The sequence below is a fragment of the Desmodus rotundus genome, chromosome 10 (genome assembly GCF_022682495.2).
Source record: "Desmodus rotundus isolate HL8 chromosome 10, HLdesRot8A.1, whole genome shotgun sequence".
Classification (NCBI taxonomy): Eukaryota; Metazoa; Chordata; class Mammalia; order Chiroptera; family Phyllostomidae; genus Desmodus; species Desmodus rotundus.
Genome location: NC_071396.1, coordinates 25,393,334 through 25,420,951, shown reverse-complemented (window position 1 = coordinate 25,420,951; position 27,618 = coordinate 25,393,334). Strand labels below are relative to the sequence as shown.

Below are 27,618 nucleotides of genomic sequence, written 5' to 3'. Positions count from 1 at the left end.
CCTTCCCCTCTCTCTAAAAGTAAACAAATAGTACCTTACAAAAAAGAAAGAAAAAGAAAACTTCAGTTGCCCAGTCCACAGACACAGCACGCTGCAGCTCTGTATCATGGAGCCCCGTCCATTGTAGGGAGAAGGACCCCCAGTAAAGCCAGACCGACGCAATCTGAGGGCACAGGGGAGGGTGGGACTGAGACCCCCTTTATGACATCACAATCAACGGGACCCTCGGCCACTGCTTATTCTTTACACTGAAAGGCCATTTATTGTTGTGACATATTCCTGGCTTTGTACATGTATGAATGAGTGACCTAAGGAGAAGTAGGAAGGAAGAACAAGAATTCAGAGCCCAGCAGCCCTGGCCCAGTCTGTTGGAGCATGGTCCCACGCACCAAAGGGTTGCGAGTTCTAATCCCGGTCAAGGCGTGTACAGGAAGCATCTGATAGGTGTTTCGTCCTCACATCGATGTCTCTCTCTCTCTCTGTCTCACTCTCTCTCTCTCTCAAATCAATAAACATATCCTTGGGCAAAGATTAAAAAAATAAAAAGAATGCAGAACTCAGAACACGTGAGCGTAAATACTGCATTTACTCCGCACTGGTGTACCACCCAGCACAGGTGACTCAACCCAACTGCACCTCAGTTTCCTCATCGATAAAAAAGCGTTGGCAATAGAATAAAACTGTCTGGACGAGTGACTTCATACCTGCACAGCCCTCATGGAAGAAGCTGGCCAAGGACTTATCAAGCAATCGTGGATAAAATTTGGGTTCATCATGGGGCCTCATGGCTAGGAGCCTTTTAGCAGTCCCTGCGAAGTCCCGTGTATTTTCAGCGACATCAATAGGAATAAAGCAATCTCTCTTTGAATTTTTACCAAATTGATGAATCTGTTATCACCCAAAAGTTATGTTTGCAATTGACATGGACTTCACAGTTCTACTGGTTTGAAAAATAAGATGATTTGCCGGAGATATGTTACCTCTAAATCAAAAAAATGAAGGAAATCAGCAAACAGCAAAGTTAAAATAAACAGCAGGAAGAAGAAGAAGAAGAAAAAAACCAGACACGTACAAATGAGCAATGCTCACTACTGCGAGCCTTTCATTTCAACTCCGGTTTTCAAAAGACTTCTTCCCACCAGTGAATGAACGAGAGAATGAGTTTTCATTGTACACACACTCTTGCCAGAAAACATCCCTGTTGAATTCTCGCGTTGAATAAAAGCCTTTTGAGGCTTTTCTGGCTGCTGGACTTGGCTTTGGAGTTTTTATGCAGGGCCTTTCGGCCGTACTGGTTCCTTATGGGAGACACACGGGAGGTAGTGTGAACCCACGCTGTGAGCAAGGAAAGGCCTGTGGGCCAACACGAGGTCTATTTTTTTAATCCTCACTGGAGGAAATGTTTACTGATTGGGGAGAGAGAGACAGAGAGAGACAGAGAAACATCCATCGGTTACCTCCTGTACGCGCCCCCACCAGGGATGAAATCCACAACCTGGGCATGTGCCCTGACCGGGGATCGAACCCGCCACCCTTTGGGGCATGGAGTAACACTCCAACCAACCGAGCTACCTGGCCAGGGAGGAAAACAGTAATTTTTATTGCTGCATATAGTCTGCCTTTTGCGCAAAGCCTGATTTCACTCTCAAAGTCCCCAGCTTGAATAAGCTATAAAGTATCTTAGCAGGTTCCCCCAACACACACGTGCGTTCTGGGAGGGGCCTGCAGGTAGGGATTCTGGGAGAGACAAAGAGCCAATGTCAAATCCCTGGGGTGCCTCAGTTTCTCCTGTAAGATGGCCTGATGACCACAGGGCTGAGTGTGTGTGTGTGTGTGTGTGTGCCCGCACGCGTGCGCCTGGCACACAGCAACCACCACCTGACCTTCATTTCTTGCTATTCTCTTATTTATCTTTTTCTTCGCATTATCAAGGTTAAGGTCAGCACGCACAATACACGAGCCCGGGGGAAATGACTGAGTTCCCTGGAACACAATGTGAATACTTGTTTTCAGTGATTTCCACGTATTCTTAATGGAAAAAGAGGGGCATAAATATTGTCACCGCCCTTCTGGGCACAATTATCGAAGAACGAGACAGAAGACCCACCGCAATCTGCGGTCTAGTACTTCTAATCTCCACTTAGGAAAAATAATTCATCGCAGCCATGAAACCAAAAAAGTATGTAAAATGTGAACATGCTATCATCCCAATTCCCAGACAGCCTCTAAACGACTTCCATAAAACACACGGCGTAACTGGTGAGTATCGTTCCTGACCTTGTCCAACAGACATGCGTGACTTTCAAGTCCATGGTCGCACGAGGCACCCGTTGCACACGTAGTTATGGATTGCGTCATGCGGAAATACACATCTTACTCTCTGAGGGGTTCCACACCTTCCAATCGCCTGAAAGGACCCATGTTTATTGAACCAGCTTCTCCGACCACGAGCCTGTAGAAACTTACCGATTTCTCCCCGTCCTAAACAAGGATGCAATTATCTTTGTAACAATTAGGCAAATGGTGCCAGAGGAAAATTCTCAGGATGCAATTTCTGGGTTAAAAGTAGGCCATTTTTAAAAAATGTGCGACATTGTGCCAAATTGGCGCTTGTCTATTGCCCTCGCATGCATTCCTGCAAGCCTGGATCCCGAAGCACACCGCCCGGGAGTTACTCATGCTGGCTGAAGAATTTGTCCTTACTGTCTCACCTGTGGGTTCTGCCCCTGTCGCCTGCCTCTCCATCACCCCCCTGCCATCCACGTTTCTCCTTTAGCTTGTCTGCTGCGTCCTCCACGATGCCCCAACTAGGAATCAAAGCCCCAACCTAGGCACGTGCCCTGGCTGAGGATCGAACCCTCGACTTTTTGGTGTACAGGACAACGCCCCGACCAACTGAGCCACCTGGCCAAGGCCATACTTCACCCAATTTTTGGTTTCTACTCTGTTTTCTTTATCGCATCTAGTCTTGGTGTGCTGTAAGGAACACACAAACAGAAACCTTTTCTGCCCTAGGATTGTAAGCTACATTCAAGATGCTGTCAAAATATCCTCCTGCATTTTCCCCCAAGTTCTTTTTGCAATGTGCAAGCCTTCGCTCCTTCAATATATTTTTGGAAGATATTCCTATCTTCCCAAAAATATATTGAAGGAATATATATTTTGGGGAAGATAGTTTATACGTGGCACCCAGTGGGCAATGGAAATATGGGGGGGAACAGTTTGTAAAGGATATGACTGCCTAAGCACCTGAAATTAATGCAAAATAATGTTGACTGTCAATGGTAATTGAACATAAAATCAAATATTTTATATGTGGCATGAGGTAGAAAATTTTGAGTAATGTTTTTACCCAAAACCCTTGGTTCTGTAAAACCATTTTGGTGAACTGTCTGAATCCCGTAAATCAGCGATTTTCAACCTTTTTTCATCCGACGGCACATAGAAACTAAATTGCTAAGCTTCTGCAGCACACGAAAATAAATATGATAATTTTTGCTGGTCTGACCAAAACACACAGATATAATGTTGATTCATGCACACTGGACAGCTGTGGTTTTGTTGTCATTTTTTTATTTGACAACCTAAGGGAAATGAGGTCAGAGCCTCTGACTGCAATAGTCAGGTCTGGCATGTTCTAAAGTTCTTGAGGCACGCCAGCTGAAAATGGCTGCCATAGATGAGTGTGTCTGCCGCTGAACTTGACCTTCACGTCCAACATGCTTGTTCTGGTTGCCCTGCTCTGGTTTCCTACTGCTTTTTAAATTCCCCATCAGAAAAGTTCCCATCATTAGTCATTTCCTCCCAAAGTACCATTGCCGGCCTCACTCAGGTATTTGACCACGTGAACTTCAATCAGTTTATCAAGTTTTCGCCAAAAACGTGGACTGTGATTGGGATTTTATCTTAACCATATCTTACTTGGGGAATGATGAGCATCTACGCTGATATTAAACATGACATCTTTCCATGTCCTCGTTACATGGGCTCACTTTCCTTGTGGAAATGGCGCACAAGGAATGGATGATGTTCTTCCTCTTGAGTCCCCTCGCCACCCCTCCCTGAACCCCCTGCCCGAGGCTCTGCGCCCCAAGAAGTGTTCAGTTCTACAGCAGAGACTTCAGGTTCTGGCTGGACCTGGTTCCATGTAAGCCAGTTGGCGCAGGAGAAACCAGTCCCTTTCAGTTTCCGTCCTTGGCAGATGGCTGACCACGTTTCACCGTGTTACCCTGTAGGCGCTGGATGAGGGGTACGCGTTATGATAAATGCTCCTGGATTCAGAACGACGCCAGCGTCTAGCTAGGCTCCGTGGACATTCTATGCCAAAGCAGAGAAAGGAGATCCAAAATTGTAGGAAAGCTGAACCTCGCAGTAGCTCTTGCCTGTTTCCTTACTAAGCAAAATGCAACGTGACAGTCTTAACGGGAAAAGGCTGTCCTCTGGCACCCCAGCGATTCTCTGCTCATGTTTCTCCTTGATCGCCTTGCACCGACTCAGCATTGCGATGGGACGGACCACCCACGATGCACGCACGTGAATACACTGATGGACAGCGAGGTGCGTGCGTGGAGAAGGGCATTTCGGGTTTCATTGAAACAAATTCCTTTCTCAGCCCTTCCCTCCAGGAAGGAAGGTTACATTTACTGATGAGTGAGCTGGGCAACAAGAATGTTGCCAGTCACCGAAAATAATGTTCTATGCACTTAATTCCCTTCCTGTGTGCTTGCCACTGGGTCTTCCCCCCTCCCCCGCCCCCAAACTACTAGAGAAGCTCAACGCAGCTGAAGGGGAAGGAATCCTATGCAGGGCGAGGTTTTCTGAAGGAGGCAGTAAAAACAGCACCCTCTACGCTGGGTTCTCCACGCAAGTTAGGACAGATCAGCACCGCGCCACTCGGTAATTGCATTTAATACTAAGATCGAGCGTGAACATTCTCAGATATTTCACTTAGGAGATTAGACAGGCTGTATGGACATTTAAGTGCTTTTGCAACACTCATTTGTTTTCATAGTGGTTTTAAAATCTAAACTATGCTTCCATATGGAAATAGATAGAGTCATCAGCTACGGTGGAAACTATTTTCAACATTACTCAACAATAACAAGAACTCTTGGTAACGTTGAATAACTAGAATCGGCCTCATGGGTCTGAAACTCATCTTCAAATCCCAAATTATATGATCAAAAAATTCATTTGTATGTGTAAGTTGATGGTCTAGTATCACTTTTTAAAGGATTTTACATATTTATTTTTAGAGAGAGGGAGGGAGAGAGAGAGAAACATCAATGTGTGGCTACCTCCCACGCAACCCCCACAGGGGACCTGGCCTGCAACCCAGGCATGTGCCCTGACTGGGAATCGAACCTGCCACCCTTTGGTTCGCAGGCTGGTACTCAATCCACTGAGACACACCAGCCAAGGCTTATTTGCTTTTTCTTTTTTGCGTAGTACCCGGTCAATTTCCCCAACACTGTTATTGAAGAGACTGAGAAAGGCAAATACCACAGGATCTCATTTGAAGTGGAATCCGATGAACAAAACAAACTGGCAAAATAGAAACAGAGGCACAGACAGACTGACATGTGCAGACTGACAGGTGTCGCGACGGAGGGACCGGATGAAAGGTGAAGGGATTAGTCAACGAACAAAAATGCCCGACCCGCGGTCATGGACAGCACTGTGGTGATGCGCTGAGAGAAAGTGGGGGGCTGGGAGGGAGGCTGGTGAAGTGGAGGGGGAAGTGGGGGCAGGTGTCATAGTGTCAGCAATAAAAATAAAGAAAAACATAATTATAAAATTCATTTATTACACCTGCAGGGTGGGGCAAACGTAGGCTTCCAGTTGTTTGTATGGGAACTAATACAACAATTAATCCATATTAATACAAAAATAAACTCTTTCATGTGCTTACAACTATAAACCCACATTTGCCTCACCCTGTGTTTATACATGTAATTGCATGTAGATGCCTAACTCTTCAGAATTCTTCCATTTTTATTTTGAAATAATTGTAGAGTTACAGGAAGTGGTTTTCAAAAACGTACAGGGAGGGCCGGGGTACCCACCCTTCACCCAGCTCCCTCGCGGAGCAGGAGACGCACGTGGGTGCCACGCACAGACAGGGTCCGTTCTGAGGTCCCCAGGGTCCCAGGCACATCTGTGCGTGTGCGTGTGGGTGGGTGGGCGGAGGGGTGTGGTGGCCGCGGTTCCACAACATTTCACCAGGGGTCAGGTGATCCTGTCCCTTTGGTGCAGAGGGGTCCCACCGCAAGCCTTCCTCTGGCTCTCCCTTTACAACCCACCCCCCACCCGTCTCCCATCTCTAACCACCTGCAACCAGGACCCTGCTTCCTTCCCCTCACAGCGTCACTGCTTGGTGCTGTTCTGTAAAGGAGGACACACTGTGTGCAGCCTTCGAGAGGCGGCCTTTTCAAAAGCTCAGTTGCTGACGGCAGGCACAAGCAGTTGCGTGGATTCACAGCCTGGTCCCCTGCGGGGCTGAGTGGCCGCGCGTGGTGGGAGGGGGCATGGCTCCGTTCACGGTTCGGCCGCTGCGGGACACTCGGTTGTTTACAGTTCAGGGGCTATGCAAAATACAGCTGCTGTAAATACTCACTCACCGATGTTTCTGTGACGGCAGGTTTTCATTGCTCCAGGAAAAATGCCAAAGAGTGCAGTTTCCAGGGTGTATGGTAACTGCATATTTAATGTAAGGTTTTATTTATTTTTAGACAGAGGGGAAAGGAGGGAGAAAGGGAGGGCAACTTTAATGTGTGGTTGCCTCTCATGCGCCCCCTACTGGGGACCTGGCCCACAACCTAGGCATGGTCCCTGACTGGAAATCGAACCCGGGACCCTTGGGTTTGCAGGTGGCACTCAATCCACTGAGCCACACCAGCCACGGCAAGGTTTAGAACTCTTTATGTAGATTCTTTGGGACTTTCTACATAGAGATGGTGTCGTCTGCTAATAGGGACATTTCTATTTCTTCCCTGCCCACCTATATGCCTTGTCTTTCTCTTTCTCGCTTTAACTGAAGTGGCTAGAACAGGAGAGGTAAGAGTGGACACCTTTTCCTTGGCCAGGCAGCTCAGTGGGTTAGAGCATCATCCTGATGCGTCACGGTTGCAGGTTCGATCCCCAGTCAGGGCACATACACGAATCAACTAATGAATGTATCAATGAGTGGAACAACAAATCAATGTCTGTCTGTCTGTCTCTCTCTCTTTCATCAACAAATAAAAAGTTAAACAAAAACAGTGGACATTTTTGCCTCGTTCCTGATTTTAGGGGGGAGTATTCGGTCATCATGGGTTAGCATGAAGACAGCTACCGGCGTTTTGTAGATTCTCTTTATAGGTTGAGGCCATGCTCTACTCTTAGTTTGCTTAGAATTTTTATCATGACTGAGTTTTGCATTTTTCAAGTGTCTTTTCTACGTCTATAGATATATCATATGATTTTTCTTCTTCTTTAGCCTATTGATATGGTCGAGATCAATTGATTTTCAATTGCTTCATACCTAGAATACATGCTATTCTGTCAGGGTGTAGACTTCCTTTCATACGTTGCTGGATTTGATTTACAAACATTTTGGTAGGGATTTTTTTTGTGCCGGTATTCTTTTAAACACTGCTGTGCTTTGTACCCAGTGAAGGGCCAGCTGCCATGGTACTTACCGCTTAAATAATAAGAGGCGGGCCTGATACACGGAGACAAGCGTATCAAGATGAATTCAAATATGGGATTTACGTTAGATTTAAAGAAGCTGTTGTTGATTATAAAGAGAAAAGTTAATGCAAGGAGCTCTATAGGAAGGTAAAAAGGCTCTATTAGGTTGAAAATAGGATTTTGTGACATGTTTAACTCATGAATGGTGGAAAGCTGACGGACACATGGCAACTTATGAACACCTGCGATGTAAGTGAAAAAGGCAAAGGGGTCCAAAGTAATGTGTAGATTGAGTAAAAAAAAGAAAGTATGTTTTTAGCCCTGGCTAGGTAGGTCATTTGGCCGGAGCATCATCCTGATACACCAAGGTTGCAGGTTCGATCCCCACTCAGGGCACATGAAAGCGTCAACCAATGAACACATCAGTAAGTAGAACAGCAGATCCATGTTTCTCTGCCCCTCTCGCAAGCTCAATCAATAAAAAAAAAATTTAAGTATGTTTTTGCTAATAACTTAGTGGAACTCAGAAATATGATGAATTATAAAAATTTTCCAAAGCTTATTTACTTTCAGTCTTCATTAAGATAGAATCTATTTTTTTTGAAGTTCCTCACATAACGATTCAGCACTTGGCTCTTTTTTCCTGTAAAATTCTGTATTATAAAATGCAATTAGCGCCTAGTAAATGGGGAAATCTCCAGATTTTTGAACGCTTTCTAGACCATGGAAGATGTATGAACCGCTAACACTGAAACTTACATAACGCATTCTCATAAGAGGTCTCTGAAAATCTGAGCATGTGCATTTTTCACTTTAGAAAAATATAACCAGAGACATTGAAATTAAGAACAATGTAACAATAGCCAGAGGGGAGTGGGGAGGGGATAGTGGGGAGAGGGGTCTATAGGAGCTACTATAAAGGACACAAGGACAAAATCAAGGGGGAGCGTAGAGGTGGGGGAGGAAGGTGGGACTGGCTGGGGTGGGGTAGAGGGATGGGGAGAAAATGCAGACAATTGTAACTGAATAAAAATAAAATAAAATAAAATAAAAAATAAAAAATAAACTTTTTGATGATAAAGCTCTATAGAATTCATGGGATTCCATCCTCTCTTTCCTTAACAAAGCACATTTTACCATCGTGTTAATCAAATATTTAAAATATAATAATAACCTTTGCAATATCAATTGGCAACAGCGGCAACAATTTTGTGGTGCAAATGCAAATGAGAAAAACCCAGAAAGTGTCCAGAACCGTCGCAGATGGAAGGCCGCATTGTTCTCCACTGAACGGCTCCCACTCCTGGAACTGCGCCCAAGAGTAACAACAGAGCGTGGTCCAGTCCCTTCAGCTCACAGCGAGCGAGCTGTGAGGTCCTGAGGCAAAGGGCCAGACGTCTACCAGCCCCCCACCTTCTCCTCCTGGTCTGGAACTGGACGTTTGGTCCCGCGTTGGCATCCTGCCGCGATTTCACAAAGCACCTTGGGAAACACGCATGGTCTACCTACCTCTTCCCCCGCTTTCCGGGGAGTCCGGGGTAACATCTGACTCAGCACCCCAGGCAGCAACTTGTGGCCACAACACTAACTAGCCACCCCTTCTCTAGGTTTTATATCATCGTGTGTTCCTTTTCTAGCTAATTTCAGATTGCTATTTTTTTTTTTTTTTTTTTTTAGGAATAAAAGCTAGGCTCTCACACCACACTCTGTAAGCCTTATTTCCATCTGCCGTTGTCTGATACGCTGTGTAACCTGAGGTCTGGTGGGCACTAGGCCACGAGGGAGGGTACATGTTAAACATAGGCATTTAACTGAGACAGCCCTCTAGCCCTCCCAAGAAATCTGTTTGTCTATATTAAGAAACAGAAAAAGCATGCTTTGCCCTGGCTGGGTGGCTCAGTTGGTTGGAATGTCGTCCCGGCATAAACCAAAAGGTTGTGGGTTCGATCCCCAGTTGGGCGCATGTGAGAGGCAACTGATCGATGTTTCTCTGTCACACCAATGTTTCCTTCTCTCTCTCTCTCCTCCATCCACCTCCCTTCCTCTCTCTTTAAAATCAATAAACATATTCTCCGGTGAGGATTTAAAGAAAAAAAAAAGCATGCTTTGCAATAATTTTAAAAATTTGACCAGATAGTGTTATTTAAACTAGCAGACCGAAAGCCACGTTCTAACACCCACTCTCCCTCTCCCTCTTCTTCCTGACTCTCCTTCCCCCTCTGGTTTCCCAGGGTGGAGGGGCCACCCTAGGGAGAGTAGTCCGCGGACAAGCCTCTGGCTGACTCCACAACCACCCTGTTCCAGCCATCGTTGTCCCTTTAATAAGTGTCCTTCCTTAATGGCTCTGTGAGCCCCGGTTTTCCTTTTTAAACATCAATGTGTGGTTGCCTCTGGAGCACCCCCTACTGGGCACCTGACCCACAACCCAGGCATGTGCCATGACTGGGAATCGAACCAGAGACTTCTTGGTCCGCAGTCTGCACTCAATCCACTGAGCCATACCAGCTAGGGCCCTGCTGCATTCTTTAAGACAGTGGTCTCCTTAGAGAACAAGTCCTTTTTTGCCTCTGCCCATCTCCACCATCAACATGGAATCACTACCGACTCATTTTTAAAGCACCGATGACTGGCTGACAGAAGGGTGCATATGGATGTCAGGGGACACACAATGTGGCCAAAGGAGGAAATCCACAAGATAAATGATGTAAATGTCACAGAATAATCAGCATTAACTTTGTGCCGGAATGAGAAGAATGGGTATAAACATCGGTGGGTGGGTTCAAACCCTGGTTGAGGTGCGTCGGGAAGGCAACCAATCCATGTGTCTCTCCCTCTCCCTCCCTCTCCTTCTCTCTCAAATCAATAAAAATATCCTCGAATGAGGCTTTTTAAAAAAAAGAAGAAAGAAAAACACGGGTGCAGGGCCCCTCCGATCTGCCAGCACAGGGCAGCGAGCCCACATTCTTTGTCTTCGGAGAGAAACAAAACCGGAGTTCACCATCCCCCAGGAGAGGTGGGAAGTGAGAACGGAGGCCTTGCAGAGAGGGAATGTTCTGTGTGGTCAGGACCACGAAGATTAAATAACATGGTTATTTAACGGGAGACTTTCTGGAATGGCAACCCATTTTCTCCCAGGGGGTGGGCTTGTTCGTGGCACCTGGACCGATGTCTTTTTGAAGGCTGGGCAAAAGCTAAGCACAAGCATGAAGCGAAAGGGACTCCTTTTCACAAGATGGCTGCCCAGAACATGCCTCACAGGGAATCTAATGTAAAGGCACATATGTTACATATAAAAACCCAAGGGCGTGCTGGTCGTTTGCAGCGCCCCCAGCTGGGCAAGGGAGACTCCTGCCTTCCTTTGCACATACTGTTCTGCTTCCTGCTTCCCTGCCTCCATTGCACCTGAAAAGTACATGCATCAGGCACCTGGCGAGTCCTGCATCTCTGCACACGCCTGGGATCCCAGCACCGCTTCCGGGCGGGTGTCAAACATCTTAGAGACCAGGAGGCTGGTGGCTTCATTGAAAGGAGTCCTACACCCTTAGTGTCTCCACATTTGCCAAGCTAAGTGTAAGAAGAGCAGAGATGCCCTGGTGGGTGTAGCTCAGTGGACTGAGCGCCCGCCTGAGAACCAAAGGGCCGCTGGTTCGATTTCCAGCCAGGGCACATGCCTGGGTAGCAGGCCAGGTCCCCAGTGCGGGGCGCATGAGAGGCAACCACACATTGATGTTTCTCTCCTTCTCTTTCTCTCTCCCTTCCCCTCTGTGTAAAAATAAATCAATAAAATATTTAAAATAAAAAACGAATAGCAGAGGTAAACAATGTAATCATTTTGCATAGTGCTAACTGGGATAGATCTTCTTTTATTTAAATTGATTTTAGAGAGAGAGGATGTGGTGGAGAGAGAGAGACAGAGAGAGACATTGATTTGTTGATCTAGTTATTGATGCACTCATTGGTTGATTCTTGTATGTGCCCTGACTGAGAGTCGAACCCACAACCTTGGCGTATCCGGACAACACTCCAACCATGGAGCTACCTGGCCAGGGCGGCACACATCTCCTTTTTAATTAACCATGGCAAAATATCCAAGTAAATCAAGTATTTAAAGAATCAAAACTCCTGGGGTTTTTTGGTAACGGTTTGACCGTTTTTTTGCTATTTTAATCCCACCCATCTGGCAGCCATCACGGCGCTTTCCGTATCCATGATTCCGTCTCTGTTCTTCCTGTTTGCTGAGTTTGGTTTTTAGATTCAGTTGTTGATATATATGTATTTTTTCCCATTTTATTTTTCATAGTTTTGATCTTAGCTCCCTGACATCTTTCCCACACCCTCTGATACTATTCCTTTTCCTCCCAAACTGCTTTTGGGGATCTCAGTAATGTCCAAGTTCATCTCTCAGCTTCTCAGGCCCAGAAGCCGGCCAGCTTCTCCGCTTCCTTCATCCCCACCATCGTTGCGACCAGGATCCCACGTCTGCCACACACTGGTAATTACTCTTTGTCCTTACGTTCCTTCACTGACTGGCTCATTGGCTGGATTCGGCCTGGCTTGGGTCAAGCATCCTCTCTTCCTGAGTGTCTGCTGTTACTCTATGTGGCCCTGAAGGCTTGCCAGTGTTTCAAGTGAGGTGTGAGGTAGACAAAATTTGAACAGATGTGTTCAGCTAAAAAGACCCAAACAAAACAAACAAAAAAAACTACGGAGAAGCCCAAACTCCCATTATGATGATGGATGAGGTTGGGCATTTTCATTTGGTTATGATAACAGTTGTGAACTAGCTATGCCAGCTTTTAAATCTAAAGGGTTTACAATGAAAGACACAACCCAGCCCTTCGAGTGCCGGCCTGTGAATCAAAGGGTGGCAGTTTTGATTCTCAACCAGGGCACAGGCTTGCGTTGTGGGCCAGGTCCCCAGTAGGGGGTGTGGGAGAGGCAACCACACATTGATGTTTCCCTCTTTCTCCCTCTCTTTCTCTAAAAATAAATAAATAAAATCTTTTAAAAAAGAGAGAGACATCCCTGGCTGGTGTAGCTCAGTGGACTGAGTGCAGGCCTGCAAACCAAAGGGTCACTGGTTGGATTCCCAGTCAGGGCACATACCTAGGTTGCAGGGCCTGGTCCCCAGTTGGGGGCGCATGAGAGCAATCACTTAAAGAATAAAAAATAAAAATTAAAAAATTAAAAAAAGAGACAGCTCAAAATGCACTAGTCAACACAGAGCAGTTGAATTAAAGAGTCAAGTCCTGAAATAATTAGTTAATTAACTAATAGCCTGCAAACCAAAGGGTCACTGGTTTGATTCTCAGTCAGAGCACAGGCCTGGGTTGCAGGCCAGGTCCCCAGTAGGGGGTGCTTGAGGGGCAACCACACATTGATGTTTCTCTCCCTCTCTTTCTTCCTCCCTTCCCCTCTGTCCAAAAATAAATAAATACTTTTTAAAAATTTCATTTGACATGAGACCAGGAATCAAGAAAGAGGTAGAAAGTGGAGAAATTTGATTGTTTTTTAGAAAAACTTATTATTTACTCTTGGAATGGATTAGGAACGCAAACAAAATTATATTAGTGAAGCACTACAGAAGATTAAAAAATGGTGCCTGAATTATATTCACATCGAACTTTTAAAAAATAGGAATATGGACAATTTGGTGCCCAATATCATTAACTGACAATTCCAGACTGAGTCGTTTTTCTTAGGTGATGATGGCAAGGTTAAGCTTTGGGGACAATAGAAACATTTTAACAACCCACTAGGGTGGGGGTGTCCAATCCACGGCGCGCGGGCCGCATGCGGTCAGGGTGGCTGTGAATGCAGCCCAACACAAAATTGTAAATATACTTAAAACATTATGAGATTTTTTTTTTGTGATTATGTGTCCCAGTGTATTTCATATGTGGCCCAAGACACCTCTTCTTCCAGAGGTGCCCAGAGACACCAAAAGCTTGGCCACCCCTGTCTAGAGCTTTTACTCATAAATTATTAATCCTCAATTCAGACCCAAATAAGTGAACACCACTATGTGTGAGACCTGACAACTAATCACCACGGATGCAGGTTTTATTATTTCTTTATTTATTCTTTATCCTCACCTGAGGACATTTTTTTCATTGCTTTTAGAAAAAGAGAAAGGGAGAGAGAGAGAGAGCGAGAGAGAAACATTAATCAGTTGCCTCCCATACACGCCCTGACTGGGGATCGAACCTACAACCTTTCAGCTGACAAGACAACACTGCAACCAAGTGAGCCACCTGGCCAGGGCACCGATTCAGATTTTAAACCCCAGCTGGTTATGTACAAAATGGCCAAGCTCAGAGCACACAACATTTTTAGGTGACCTCAAAGAATGGGTCCCAGCTGCCCCTGTGGCCACGCTTCAAATAAGACTGCAGGCTGCTCCAGGACCACGGCATGGAGCGCCCCTTAACCACAGGAGCAACCAAGGACAAGAGTAGTGGTCTCTTTCAGACAAAGAGAAGGTCCCTCATGTTTCTAACTGCGCAGAGAAATACAGAAGCCTGAGCTGAAAGGCAACTCAGAGAGACCGATTCGACATGCTAGTTAAAAAGATGCTCAGGTTGGGGACCGTGGAGTCCACAGGAATCGTCCCTGGGACCCAAGTATTCCGACGGCCAGTTCTTTTCACCGCACAGGACAATTCTGCAAGGCAGACCCTCTATAGTCACTAAAGGCAAAATAGCCTGGGTTGTGGAGGACATTACCTAGGTAATGAAAACTCCAAACAGTTTATAATAACAAAGTAAAATCTTAAGCTTCGAGCCCTGGCCTGGTAGTTCAGTTGGTTGGAGTGTTGTCCTGATACACCAAGATTGCAGGTTCGATCCCTGGTCAGGGACCTACAAGAATCAACCAATAAGTGCATCCATAAGTAGAACAAGAAATTGATGTCTTTCTCTCTCTCACTCTCTCTCTCTCTCCCCCCTTCCTCTCTCTAAAATCAGTTTTTAAAAAACCTCAAGCTTCAAGAGTAGCTTTTCAATCACAAAGGAATGCTAAGCAAAGCATAGTGTGGGAGAAATGGATATAAAGAAAGAGATATTTCCTAAACAAGACCTTTTTCAAACCAGCTCCCTACGCTTTGAAAGGCCAAAAACACACAAAAAGACAAACGAGACCCATAACCATGACAATCAATGAACGTTCTGGAATTTCGTTGCATTTCTGGATCCACTTTGAGTTCCTGGCCCATGTCCCCAGCTTGTCACAGTCCCTGAGCCAAGGACAGACCTCCCCCTGCCCTGGGGCACCTCCACTTGAGCGATTCTGACTCTTAGGATATCACTGAGGTTTATGGAACAGTCCAGAAAATGCATCTGCCCTCTGGGCTGGCCATGAACACGTCCAAGCTCTTGATAGCACTCCAGAGAATCGGCCATGAGGGGAATTTTAGAGACGACTCCCACGAGCGGCTGTTAAATATATTTATCACTAAAACCTTTCATCCAAAGAGAATCTTACTCTACATCTAAATATGGATAACATAAATTAAATTATATATTAAATCATATATTATATATAGCCTCTGTATAAGCTCATTATACATAATACCTATTGCAGTTTGTAATAAATATCTATGGACACATTATAATATATTCAAGGCAGAGGTCAAACCCCCTACTACTGAGATGTAGTATTGGGGCGCCGCCTGCTCCCCTGATGAAACCTCAGGAAGGAATCTCCAAGCTTCCGCCACCATCTGGAAACTCTGGTCAAGTCCAACTGTCTCCAGAAGCCCTACTGGGTTCCCAGAGTGAACCTACTATTGTTGGCCCAGAAGCCTTTGCGCTCCCTCACGCTCATTTCTGCCTCTGTCTCATGTGTTTCTGCGATCCTGACCCGAAAAGCAGGAGGTGTAAACCATGCAGACCTCGCCTCTGTGTGAAAGTCTTAAAATTGCAGAAGAAAGTCTTTGTGCTTTTTAATCGATCTAATTGTAACAGAAAATATTAGCCATCCCCCTACGCACTGGGAGATATTTTGTCAAAACCATGCCTTGCCTGCCAGGCTCATGGTCGCCAAAGGAGGCTTCAGTGATGTGGGCACCTTCTCAGTTTCTGCCATTCATGGGAACCTGCCGGCCCCTCGCCACGCAGCGGTATTCAGGGTCACTGGCTTCCTATGCGTCCTAAACTGTGTCCTACAGAAAACTTCCCAATGAAGTGTTAACAAAGTCCCCCCCCCAGAAGAAAAACAATCTGCAGTCAAACATACTGTTTAAACATTGAATTCTTCACCCTCCTCATGAAGATTTACAAAATCATTAGCATATTAAAGGACCCGAGAATTCCTGCACCCCGGAGCCCTGGTTTACAGCTTTAACGTGATTTCCACTACTATTGGAACAGAAACACTTTGATGATGGGTCACTCGTGTACCTTCCAGGGGACAGCGTCGTTCTCCTAAGCAACCATTACTGTAGAAGAACCAGAAGAAATGACGTTCTTTCCGGAGACTGGTGCCCGAGATCAAAACAAAGAAAGATTCAGCAAACCAAACTCATTCAAGGGCACCCAGGAGACCTCATCCCAATGAGCTATCTGCAGAGTGTAAAACACAACAGAGCACATTTCACTGCGGTCCTTGCACACTCAGTTACCCCAACATTCTTCTAGCGTGCACGCTGCTTCGGGAAGGCAGAGCACAGAACAGACCCTACGCGAGAAATTTTGTTGGGGGTGCTCTTAGTGCAGTAACTCCGACATCACACAAGGGTTCTTGGGCTGTGCTTTCAGATTCACTGGTCTAGGCCAGCGATTTTCAACCATTGCCACCTCACAGCACACATACACTAATTACTAAAATTCTGCGGCATACCAGCAATACGTTTTGCTGATCTGACAGAAAAGGTATATTTTTGACTCATTCACACCAGATGGTTACTGTTGGGTTGGCTGTTGTCATTTTCTTTTATTTGACAATTTAAGGGAAAAGAGGTCAGTGCCCCTGACTAAATAGTCAGGTAGTGCATGTTTTAAAAATTCTTGCGGAGCACCAGTTGAAAATCCCTGGTGTAGGGCATAGGAATAGCACTATTTTCCATAATTCAGACTTCTTAAGAAAGATTTTATTTATTTATTCTTAGAGAGGGGGGAAAGGAGGGAGAAAGAGAGAGAGGGAAACATCAATGTGTGGTTGCCTCTCGTGTACTCCCTACTGGGGACCTGGCCTGCAACCCAGGCATGTGTCCTGACTGAGAATCGAACCAGTGACCCTTTGGTTCACAGGCTGGTGCTCAATCCATTGAGCCACACCAGCCAGGGCCAGACTATCTGTTCTGTAACAAGTTTATAGGAACCCTCACATGTAAAGCTATGGTTAATTTTATGGGCCTGACAAACCCCCAAGTGAGGAAATCTCTTCAATAAAACAAACCAAAGGCCCAGCTTGGACACAGGGTCATTCGGCACACACATGCATTTAACAAATAGTTACTGGGCATATTCTACACGACAGGCCCCGTGCTCAGGGGCTATTAGAGTCTACTTCACCCTGAAATACACTCTCAGACGGACACTTAGAGTCAGCATAGTTGGGAAAGCAATCAATGACATCCCAATAAATGACTCAAACTGTTGTTTCTTTTAAAACACTTTTTGGTTTGCTTCAAATCTCACACATACACACACGCACACAGAGAACACGTAATGATGAGTAACTCCCCAAAACTTCTTCCTGCTGCTCATTAACGTTACCAATGGGAAAGCCTTATCGAAAAGGTTAAATTTGAAAAGAACCGTGATGTGAGGCTGAACTCAGCGACAAATATTTTATACATAGGTGTCAAAACAATCAGCGTGATGTAGCTGTGAACCAGTACTTTGGTATCCTTCAAAGGTAATTCGAAATGAAACAAAAGCATTTCCTGGTATGAACGAGAGTGTATGGACGTGCAAATATTTTCCATGAAGGGAAATCTCTCACTGCAGAACTGAGGCAAACCACGATGTCACCAACAGAATCCACACTGGCTTTCAGATCGAAGGCAGAGGCACAAGGTAACAGAGCTGCGACTTGCTCATATATTACCCTCATTCCTGCTCGTCTGAAATGTGAGCTCCATGCACGCTACGGTGTTTGTTAATTATAGGAATGCTTCTGTGTGAGGCTGAAGTTCAATGGCAAATGGCAAAGGGAGAGAGAGACAGGGGTCGATGCTTACTAATGGCTCCTATTTCTGGATGCGGTCGCTTGGTAACCAAGGCATGAGGAAATCCTCCATGCCCAGCCAGAGAGACGGAGGCTGGCTCTCGATCTTAAATGGATGGTACAGAGCCAACTGTCAAGAGAAGAGAGCTATCTTAGTCCTAATCTTACCAACGGTGCAGCTAGAGAGGTTTCTTAATGGCTGGCATCCGCGGCCCCGAAGTCAACTGGGCTGGGAAGCAGGCGAGCCAAGGAACGAAAACCAACCGCCGCAGCTCCCCGCACTAGGAGAGGCACAGCCCCGTGAATCTTTGCTGGAGAACAATCTCACTTCTCTGTCGTCTAGAAGAGCCCGGCCCATCTGTGTTTTCCAAGCAGGCACCAACTTGAACGGGAAGTAAACAGACATCGGTGACTGGTGTTCCCAGCACTTCCCACTGCTGTGGCTGGGCTCTGAAATCAGCATGAAAGCGCCCCAGTGGGGTGTCACCGCTGTGCAGTACTGCACAGCTGATGGCACAGCGTCCTGCTCCCTCACACACTCGCATCACATCAAGTCCCTATGGTAAAAACTGTATAATCCCACTTAGCCTGCAAATTTTCTTCTTGGGCACGAGCCCAAACTCTGGATCATAAAAATATTACACTGGAGCCCTGGCCATTGTGGCTCAGTGGGTTGGAGCTGCTGTCCCATACACCAAAAGGTTGCGGGTTTGATCCCCGGTCAGGGCACTTGCCTGGGTTTTGGGTTTGGTTCCCAGGCCAGGGTCCCTGTGGGAGGCAACCAATTGATGTTTCTCTCTGTCTCTCTCCCTTCGTCTCTCTCTAACATCAGTAGGTATATTTTAAAAATTAAAAAAATATATTATATCGGAAAGCTACACAGCTATATAGTTATCCATTCATTCCTGTTTCCTTCATGGATCTTCTTTGAATAAATATCTAGCAGGTGTCGACCACGTGTCTGGCCTGCTCACAGTCCCATGAGGGAAATGAAGGAGAAAGACCTCAGGCCAATGAGCTCACTCTGGGCATCTTCAACCCCATGAGGCACATAAAAGCGAAGACTAAGGTTTCACGAAAAAGGAGAATGAGAGGGTCTCCTGGAGACAGCAAGGAAGGCCACGCAGGAAGGTGAAATCCCGTGAGCCCCCACGAGAACATTTTGTGCTGTGGTTGCTCTGTAGCGTGAAGAGGCAGAAAGGGCCAAGAAACAGGCCCAAGGCCAGCCTTGCACACAGTCCCCCACAGCTGGTCCTAAGGCATTTCTGAAACAATGGAGACGCCGGCAACATGGACCCCACCTTGGTCACCAGGCTGGCCGGCAGGGTGGATGACCAAATAGGGCAAAATACAGGAGGGGTTTCATCAGCTGCAAAATGGCATCCAACTGATGGCCCGCCCCTGAGCTACACCTCAAGGCGTATGACAAAATAACGTAAAAGATTCCAACTGTTCAGTAGGCTTCAAACTGCAACGACAGACTGTGTGACTCAGTACAAAACCCACAGGACAAAGGAGGGTTCAGCTGCCCGTGGAAGGAAGGAACTAACGCAGACATCAAATTGTGCAAAATTAAATGTTGAACCCACAAGCGCTTTACTTGGAAAACTCAGGAAGGTTGGTATATGTCCATTAGCAGATTGGCACCATCGATTCAAAGCCAATTCTTATTTCTGTGGGCAACACACCTGGAGATCCCTGAGCCCCCAGCAGGACAGAGTGTGAGATCCACTTTTGAAGAGATGAAGCAACAAGTACTTTAAAACTGCCCCCCCCCCCGGGGAAATACAGACAGCATACTTTGTGCGCTCCCCCTACGACTCCTTCATCCAGTGCCCATTAAGTAAGGTATTATTCTCATCCATCTCTCAGCTTCATTACAGGCTTCCCCATCAGTGCCCCGGTGTTGATGCGTGACCATCACCTACGCCTGGATCGTACTGCCTGGGAAAATAATGTCCTCAATAACCCGGGTCACTTCCGAAATGCGGCGGCCACCGTGGCCCTTTACTCGCGGATTAAGGCAGGCCTTCCACCCAAGCAGTTTTCCAAGCCCAACTGGGTCACGGAAACACTCTGCCCTTTCTGCTGAGTCATCCTCCCGCTCGTTCAGCAACGAGAGCAAGAGCACTCTTCCACCCTTGGAAGTGCGAACAGGAATTCACGTGCAAACGCTGAGCGGGGCCCTGCCTTGCGGGAAGAACCCGGGAGGAGAGCTTTGGGGCACGCGTTAGCGTGGCTGTGTGTGTGGAGGTGGGGTGCCGAGGGAGGGATGTGTTAGCAGAGGTCTCCCCTGTAGACGACGCTTTGGCCTCTGTGCTGTGGGCGCGCCACAGGCATCTGGGCGTCCTGGGCCTGACACACTAAGTGACACACTAGGATGAGACGTTCCCATGGACTTGGAGATAAATAGAAGCTGAAACTCGCGGCGGCGCTGAGTTTTCTCAGCTCACTCCCTGGACTCCCGGCGTTCAGCTCCGCCCCCGGAGAACCGGGCCAGGCGCTGGATGCTCAAGGCCGGGCAGCTTCTATGGTCTGAATCCTGGGGGGCGGGGGTGGAGGTGAGGGTTGATTAGCATAAGTTTGAGCTTCAAGTGCCTCAAAGCGGACTTCCCCAGACCTCTGATCCCAGCTGACTCTAGCCAGGCCCATCCTTTCCTTTCTCTTTTCCTCCTCTTCTGAGAAGATGAAGCAATAGTGCACGTGCGCGTGGTGTGTGGTTTTGTGCAGGACGCTTGTAGACGTTTTTGCAGCCATGCAGCTACAAAGCTGTGGATTTGAGACGTGCTCTATGTAACTACGTCCTTGTGCACCGCGCTTATTTGACACGTAGACATAAGAAAAGGAGATTTTATAAGGGGAAAATGCAACCGGTGATAAAGGAATACAACAGAACCAGAATAATGGGCAAATATACTTCTCCTAATAACTAAGGATATGCCATACAGGTTCCCTAAAAGGAACTCATAGGCAAAAAAGAAAAAAAATATGATGTATATGCATGAAATCAGAAAAAGAAATCCTGTAGTTACATTTTCATTGAGATTGAGTTAATTGTAATGGACTAGCTAAGTTTTAAGTAATAACCAAGTGTAAGGTAGGTCGCAGAAATTCGCATTACTATGAGCAAAGTCTGAATCTAGTTTTATACCCTCAATGTCTTAGTCACTTAAGTGAAAACGAAATACGGGTGGTCTCTGTTCTGAATTCACAAGTCAAACAATGGCTTATTTAATAATTCAAATAAAAAAACTCCTCTGCCTACTTAAAATGCTGGGTTTTTTTTTTTTACATATTTTTAAAGAGTTCTAGAACTATTTTATTCTTTCTCAGTGAAAATAGCACTTTCACGCTGAAATTTGTATTGCTTTATATTTCAAATATCTCCTTATGTTTTCTATACTTTCCATAGTTCCCCCCCATTTATTCATCTGTCCATCTCATAGTCAACGTGCTCCTTTTACACCAGAACCTAAGCACTAGAATTGTAACACGTGCATATAAAATATTTCCAGGAAACAGTATTTATTCACATATAAACTCTCAGTTGAAGAAAAGTGCAGACTAAATCTCAGTATCTCAGTAATTACTTAAGCATGCGTACTTGGAATAGGTTACCTGCAATCTGCAAACAAGGGCTCAGAAAAACAAGGGAAATTCTGTCAAAAAATGGTCTTTGTTGTCAAGTCAACTCATTAAAAAGGGGGGGGCATGAAAAAAAAAACCTATAAGATTAGGAAAAACAAAATGACTAGCTCCACCATCCATGAAACAGGGTACAATGCAAAAGAATGTTAACTATTCAAATACTGAAATCCATTCTGAGATTATTTCTATGAAACGCCAAAATGTGTGATGGTGTCTACATGTAGATGCATAACGTATTTATTTGTTCATTTGCGATCGAAGGCTTTCTTTGGAGGCATTACCTGTAGGTACTACCAACAGACAAAGGTTGTGCTTTACATGTTTAGAGGGTTGGGTGTTGGCCCACAGAGCGAAAGGTCGCTGGTTCGATTCCTGGTCAGGGCTCATGGCTGGTTATAGATTCAGCCCCCAGTCAGGGCACGTACAGATGGCTCATCGATATTTCTCTCCCTCTTTCTCCCTCCCCTCTCGTCTCTCTAAAAAATGATCAAATATTTTTTTAAAAGATTGTGCTTTACAATTTCTTAAAAAGTGACAGTATTACTATTGGCAATATCCATTATTCCTCTTTACGGTCCCCAAACTCCTGAACAGCACCTACGTGTCCCATCTGGAGACACACACGTTTCACACATGCTTATTTTAAACATTAGTGAATTTTAATTTAGTTCACTAAGCATGTTTTTAAAAATATGTGTAATGAAAAGCAGAGAAGAAAATCTCAAGGAAGACGTTCCATGACCACTCACCCTTCATTTCCTTGCAGATGCCTCTCTTCCACCCCACTGACCTTCTTCTTCTGCGTAAACGTAAATGTTAGCCAAAATATCCAACTTAAAGCACTTCTCAAATCATGTCAATGATGTTAAAAATGTACAGTCTCTTTATTTCTTGAAAATGAACGTCTGCGATCCTTGGCATGGCAGAGAAGGGTCTAGGAGAACAAGGGTGGGTCCTACCCTTCAATTTCTTCTTTCAAACTCCCTTTGCCATTTCCTACCCTTCCATCCACACCCTTGACATTTCTTCCCTGTCCCAGAACATCCACCTCCATCTGCAAAAGTCACAATCCTTTCCCCACTCACTCACCCAGCTGCAATAGAATTTCTTTCATGAAGCTTTCCATGTCAAAAGTAATCTCAATCACTCTGGCTGGTGTGGCTCAGTGGATGGAGCCCTGGCCTGTGAACCAAAGAATCGTGGGTTCGATTCCCAGTTAGGGCATATACCTGGGTTTCGGGACAGGTCCCCAGTAGGGGGCATGGGAGAGGCAACTCTCCCTCTCATCCTCCTTTCCCCTCTGTCTAAAAATAAAATAAATAAAATCTTTAAAAAAAAAAGTAATCTCAATCAATCCCCCTTCCTGTCTCTCCCCCCCACCCACTCTCCCTTCCTGCTCTCTTCTGTATGGTCCTTTCTTTTGTTCTAATGGGACTTATTGCATCCTGCTTTTTCTCACAACTACCTGACAAATCTCTTCTAATAGCTACAACGCCCTGAAACCAGCCCATTTCTTGAGTTTCATACCTGAACAACATGTAGGGGTTTTTTTGTGACTAGAAAGGTGATTAAGAGAGCTCATAAATAGAATTTATTGTTTTTATACAAGATGATTAAGTGATGACTCTAATCTTTTGTTCACCTACTCTCCATTCTCTCCCCATAAAATATAATAAGAATATCATAATAGGTCAAATATCACAGCTATGATCATCAGCAAATATGTTCAGGAAAGTCCAATTTTTCTAGCATGTGATGTTAACCAATCCCGTTGTGGAAGGTATTTTCACATGCCAGTCAGTCACATCTGACCTATGACCTCTGATCTCCAACCCCAACAATCCCCATTTTTTTGCTTACAATAATTTATGTTTAGAGGGCCACAAAACTTACCATCACGGGAATGCAAAAAAAATGCATCCAATAGTATGCTTGTATATGTGTCACGTACATGCATTGGCTTTGGGACACACACTTAAATGAAAAATTATTCAATATAATGGCTCGTATCTTCAATGTGTCCTTCTATTATTGGGTCCAGAGAAAACTGAGACACCTCAAATCATAATCCATCAATCAGGCAACTATTGATGAACTTTTCAAAGGTACCAGGTACCCACACAGGATTCCAGAAAAATGAGGTAACTAAGTTGAAAATGAAGTCCAAGAAAACGTTCCAACAGAATGGTCCCTTCTGGTCTGGGCCAACAGGATGTTGTGTCGAGTTCTTAAAGCACCACATCAATGTTTTCTTTAATTTGCCACCCAATGTAATAATTTTGACAATAATCCACTAACTATTCAATTAGCGTCCATAAAAAATGTCTTCTCTAAGAGAATGTGAAGACCCCAGTGAAGAAAATCATAGGTTACATAGTAGATCTCAAATATGTAACTTGTTTTATTTTTAAGATCACAAAGCATACCTTTTGGACAGAATTATGTTTACCAAACTACAAAAAAGTAAACGACACATCATGTTCATTTTGATGTAATGTATACAAAGTCATATCCCCTCTCTTTGTAGCACTTTTATTATTATAATGCCTTTTACATAAATATCCTAAGTGAAAGAAAGGCATAGTGTTTCTTAAAATACATTATAATTTAAAAATATTTAAGTTCAGAGTGAAAAAATGATAAAAAGTAGTTTTGCGTGGCCAAAATTTCTTCCTACAAAATCCACCGTAGTATATATTTTTAAATCTATCTTGCTAAACACATTATTTAAATACCAGTTTTAGCGTATTTGCAAATGCCTGTATTTCTATAATTTATTGCAATGTTTCTCGACATGCTGTCCACAAACAGCCGGCTTCAAAATCACCTGAAGCGTTAGTTTTCAGTGTAAGGTTCCCCTCCAGCGCGCCGGGTCCTAGTTACTTCCCAGGAAGAGGCCGGGAGCTCGCGTTTAAACAAGTTCATCCGCCCACGTGACTGGGGCACACCAAACCCAAAACCCACCGCGTCTGAAACCAGGTCTCATTAACATCTCAATCTGTGTTCCAACGACACGTTGCCAAGTGATTTCGTCCAAAAATACATTGTTTCCGAACTCACACTTTCACCCTTTCTAAAGTGTCCACTCAACAGAAAATTATACCTGTTTCCAAAACCGCAGGCTACTTCAGTTCAACGAACCAGTGAAAGGGGTCACTTTTCTCCACGTTCCCTGTTGTGCTGAGCAAAAGCGTTGACAGCCCCTCCGCATCTTGGGACGGGGACCTCCGCTTTCTACGGCTCAGAATACGAAGCCTCATCAGCAACACCAGCCCTAAGCGACGGGCTCACCAGCTTTGGCCACCGAGGGCCGTCAGCACGCCAGCACCCCCGACAGGTCCTGGCGGAGCGCGGCTCCGGGTTCCAGCGCCCAGGAGACCGCAGTCCGAAAGGCCACCGAGACCCAGGAAACTGACCCGAGGCACCCCGGGAAACACACCGCCACCCTCGTCCTCTCCAGCTGCCAGAATCTCGTTCCAAAAGGCAACAAAGGACCCTGAACGACCTCTCACCTAGACTGCGACCCACCCCCGCAGCTCCCAGTCTCCAGGTTCCCCAGCGCCTGTTGCTAAGGATGCAGACGGCACTTGTCACTCGCACTCCGGAGGCCAGGGGACAAGGGAGCGCGCGCAAGAGGCTCCGGCAGTGCCAGGCGGCGGTGCCAGCCGAGCGCTAGGCCAGCCCAGGACCCCTTCCTTCCGCAGCAAAGGTGCGCCCTCCGCAGGGCCGCGACGCCCACGACGCCCCCCGCGCGCTCCGGGAGGGTGGAGGGAGCCACGGGAGCGGCAGGCCGGCGCCCCAGCGCGCCGCTCCCTCTGCGGCCGGGAAGCTCGGCCCGGCGGAGAAGGCCTCTGGCCCAGTACCGTGGGCGCCTTGGGCCCAGACAGCAAGTCAGGGGCTCAGGAACAGCCCTGGGGAGGGCGGGCACTTACCATGTTGACTTCGGAAACCATGTCTATGCTGGCGATGTCGATGTTCATACCCACGCAGACCGGGGGACCTGCGGGAAGCGCACGACACGGTGGTCAGTCAGGCTCGGGCACGGGGTGCGGGGGGCTCTGAGGATGCGGGGGCTCTCCGAGGAGGGGGCTCAGGAGAAGTGGCCCCCCACCCCAGTCTCCGAAGCTCGGCGTAAGCGGACCCCGCCTCCCTCCTCCACCCAGGCCACCAGCGCCGGGGTCCGCGCTTCCCGCAGCGGCCGCGCACACCCCACTCACCCCCGAAGTCGGGTCTCAGGCGAATGTCATAGCCTTTCAACAGCTTGTCCACCGTCTCCTTCACAAAGGACATGTTCCCGGGATCGTTCACGCTGGGGGAGGGGGAGAGGGTCTCAGAGAGTGGGGTCAGGCGGCGGCTCGCCCCCCTGCGCCCCGCGCGCACCCCCGCGCGCCCTGCCAGCCGCCCGGCCCGCTTCCCGGCAACCCACCGCCACCCTACCTCTGGGCGCAGCACACCACCGCCACCAGCACCGGGGCCGAGAAGAAGCCGAAAAGCCTTCCTCCCGCAAAGCCCCACATCCCTCCGCCGCGCCCCGGCACGGGGGAGGGGGCGCCCCGCCGCCGTCGCGACCCGCAGCCGGGGCTGCTCCTGCTGCCGCCGCCGCCGCCGCGCTGGCCCCGAGCGGAGGAGGGCGGAGGGGGAGGGGAGGGAGGCGGGAGGAGCGGGGAGGGGAGGAGCGCGGGCGCAAGAGCTGGGGGAGGGGAGGGGGCCGGGCGAGCCCGAGGCGGAGCCGGCTGCCCCGCGCGCCCGGCCCTCCTCGCGCTCCGGCCGCGGCGGCGCGTGGCCCGGGTCCTCAGCGCTCCGTTCTGCCCCAGGGGCTGCGGAGCGGGACCTGGAGCCCGGCCGGAACGGCCGGAGTAGCCGCGGCTGCGCGGAGCGCGGCAGGGCCCGGAGTCGGCCGCGAGGCCAGCTCCTCTGGGCTCCCTGCGACCAGGCGACGCTGGCAGCCGCAGCGAGGCAAACACGATCCGCGTTCCCCACCCCCTCCCGGACCCCGACCCGCGCAGGACGACCCCCTCCCGGCTGCGGCGCGGCTACAGCCCCAGGGTGCAGCGGAGTGGGTGCCGAGTCCGCCGCACTGCGCGCTGCGGCGTCGGGAAAGAGGCTGCGGGGCCCCGGGGAAGCCCCCGCCTCACCTGCGGGGCTCAGAGCCGTGGGTCCCCAGGGTCCAGCAGAGCCAGAGCGGCAGCAGGAGAGCCGGGAGCCCGGAGCACATGGCGCTGCTCCTCCGACCTAAGCTGGGTGGGATCCGCGCTCCCCGCCCCCCCAGTCACGGAGAATTCAGCACCGAAGCGGGGATCCCCGCCCCTGCCCCCACCCACGGGCTTTCCCGCCTGACCCATCATCCAGCCCCTAGCATGGCGGCCCAATTAATTATTTATGCGCTATCACACCATTTTAAAAACCGGTTTCTCTCTCCATCGCCCCGAACATTTCCTGTGATCGCCCCCGCCCCGCCCGGTGCTCACATATATGCATTCATGTGCGTGGCAAGAAAGTCCTGGCGGTGTGCACTGTGTTATCAGTTATCGTGGAGCTTCGGCGACTCGGGGGGAGGGGGGCACCTCTCCTGCGTCCCCACCAGACGTGGAGTCGCGGGGCTGCCACCCCAGCGTCGGGAAAAAAGCGCGCTGCTCAGCCGCAGCCCGGAGCTGTCCATGGTCCTTAAACAGGGCGCGGAAGCTCGCTCACCCTGGGACTGGCCCGCATCCTTTGGTGCTCATTAAAAGACTCCTGGCACCTTGGCCAACAAACAGGCCCACCCTGCCCTGAGTGTCCCCGCGGTGCCCCTAAGGGTGTCTTCTCTCCTATGGCCAGGAGTTTTATTTTTCTTTGCTGAATGATTCTTAGGAAAGTTTCCTTGTGCCTCCGATTTCTTGTAGTGGAGGAAATGGTTCCCCGGTCGTGCATGTGGTCACCCGAACACCCCGCACAAATCGGGTTCCCTTCGTGCTCAGTGGGCTTCCTTGGGCCATTCCGGTCCGTAATGAAAGGTTAATAAATAATAACTCCTTCTCTGTACTCACTTCTTTTCTGTTGCCCAGACTTGAGGGGGCTCAGTGTCTGAATCTGGACCCTTATTCTCAAGCCGGTGTGTTTCTGTGCATTAATTTCAAGTGTCACTGCCTT

The 27,618-nt window shown here is 47.6% G+C and overlaps 1 protein-coding gene across 4 annotated transcripts in view; it reads right to left on the bottom strand.

Moving 5' to 3' along the window:
* The window catches only part of GABRB3 (gamma-aminobutyric acid type A receptor subunit beta3), a 230,266-nt gene that overhangs the window by 117,928 nt on the left and 84,720 nt on the right, over positions 1 to 27,618 (bottom strand). For 2 of the 4 annotated variants that reach the window (XM_045196638.2, XM_053913233.1), the window contains 2 exons: positions 25,707 to 25,798; positions 25,422 to 25,489 (listed from right to left, as the gene is read on the bottom strand). In XM_045196638.2, the coding sequence (XP_045052573.1) occupies positions 25,422 to 25,489; positions 25,707 to 25,798 (160 nt within the window). Of the gene's footprint in view, positions 1 to 25,421; positions 25,490 to 25,706; positions 25,799 to 25,926; positions 26,053 to 26,624; positions 26,775 to 27,618 lie in introns of those variants that run through there. The other 2 variants (XM_024561800.3, XM_053913234.1) reach the window with 2 other exon arrangements.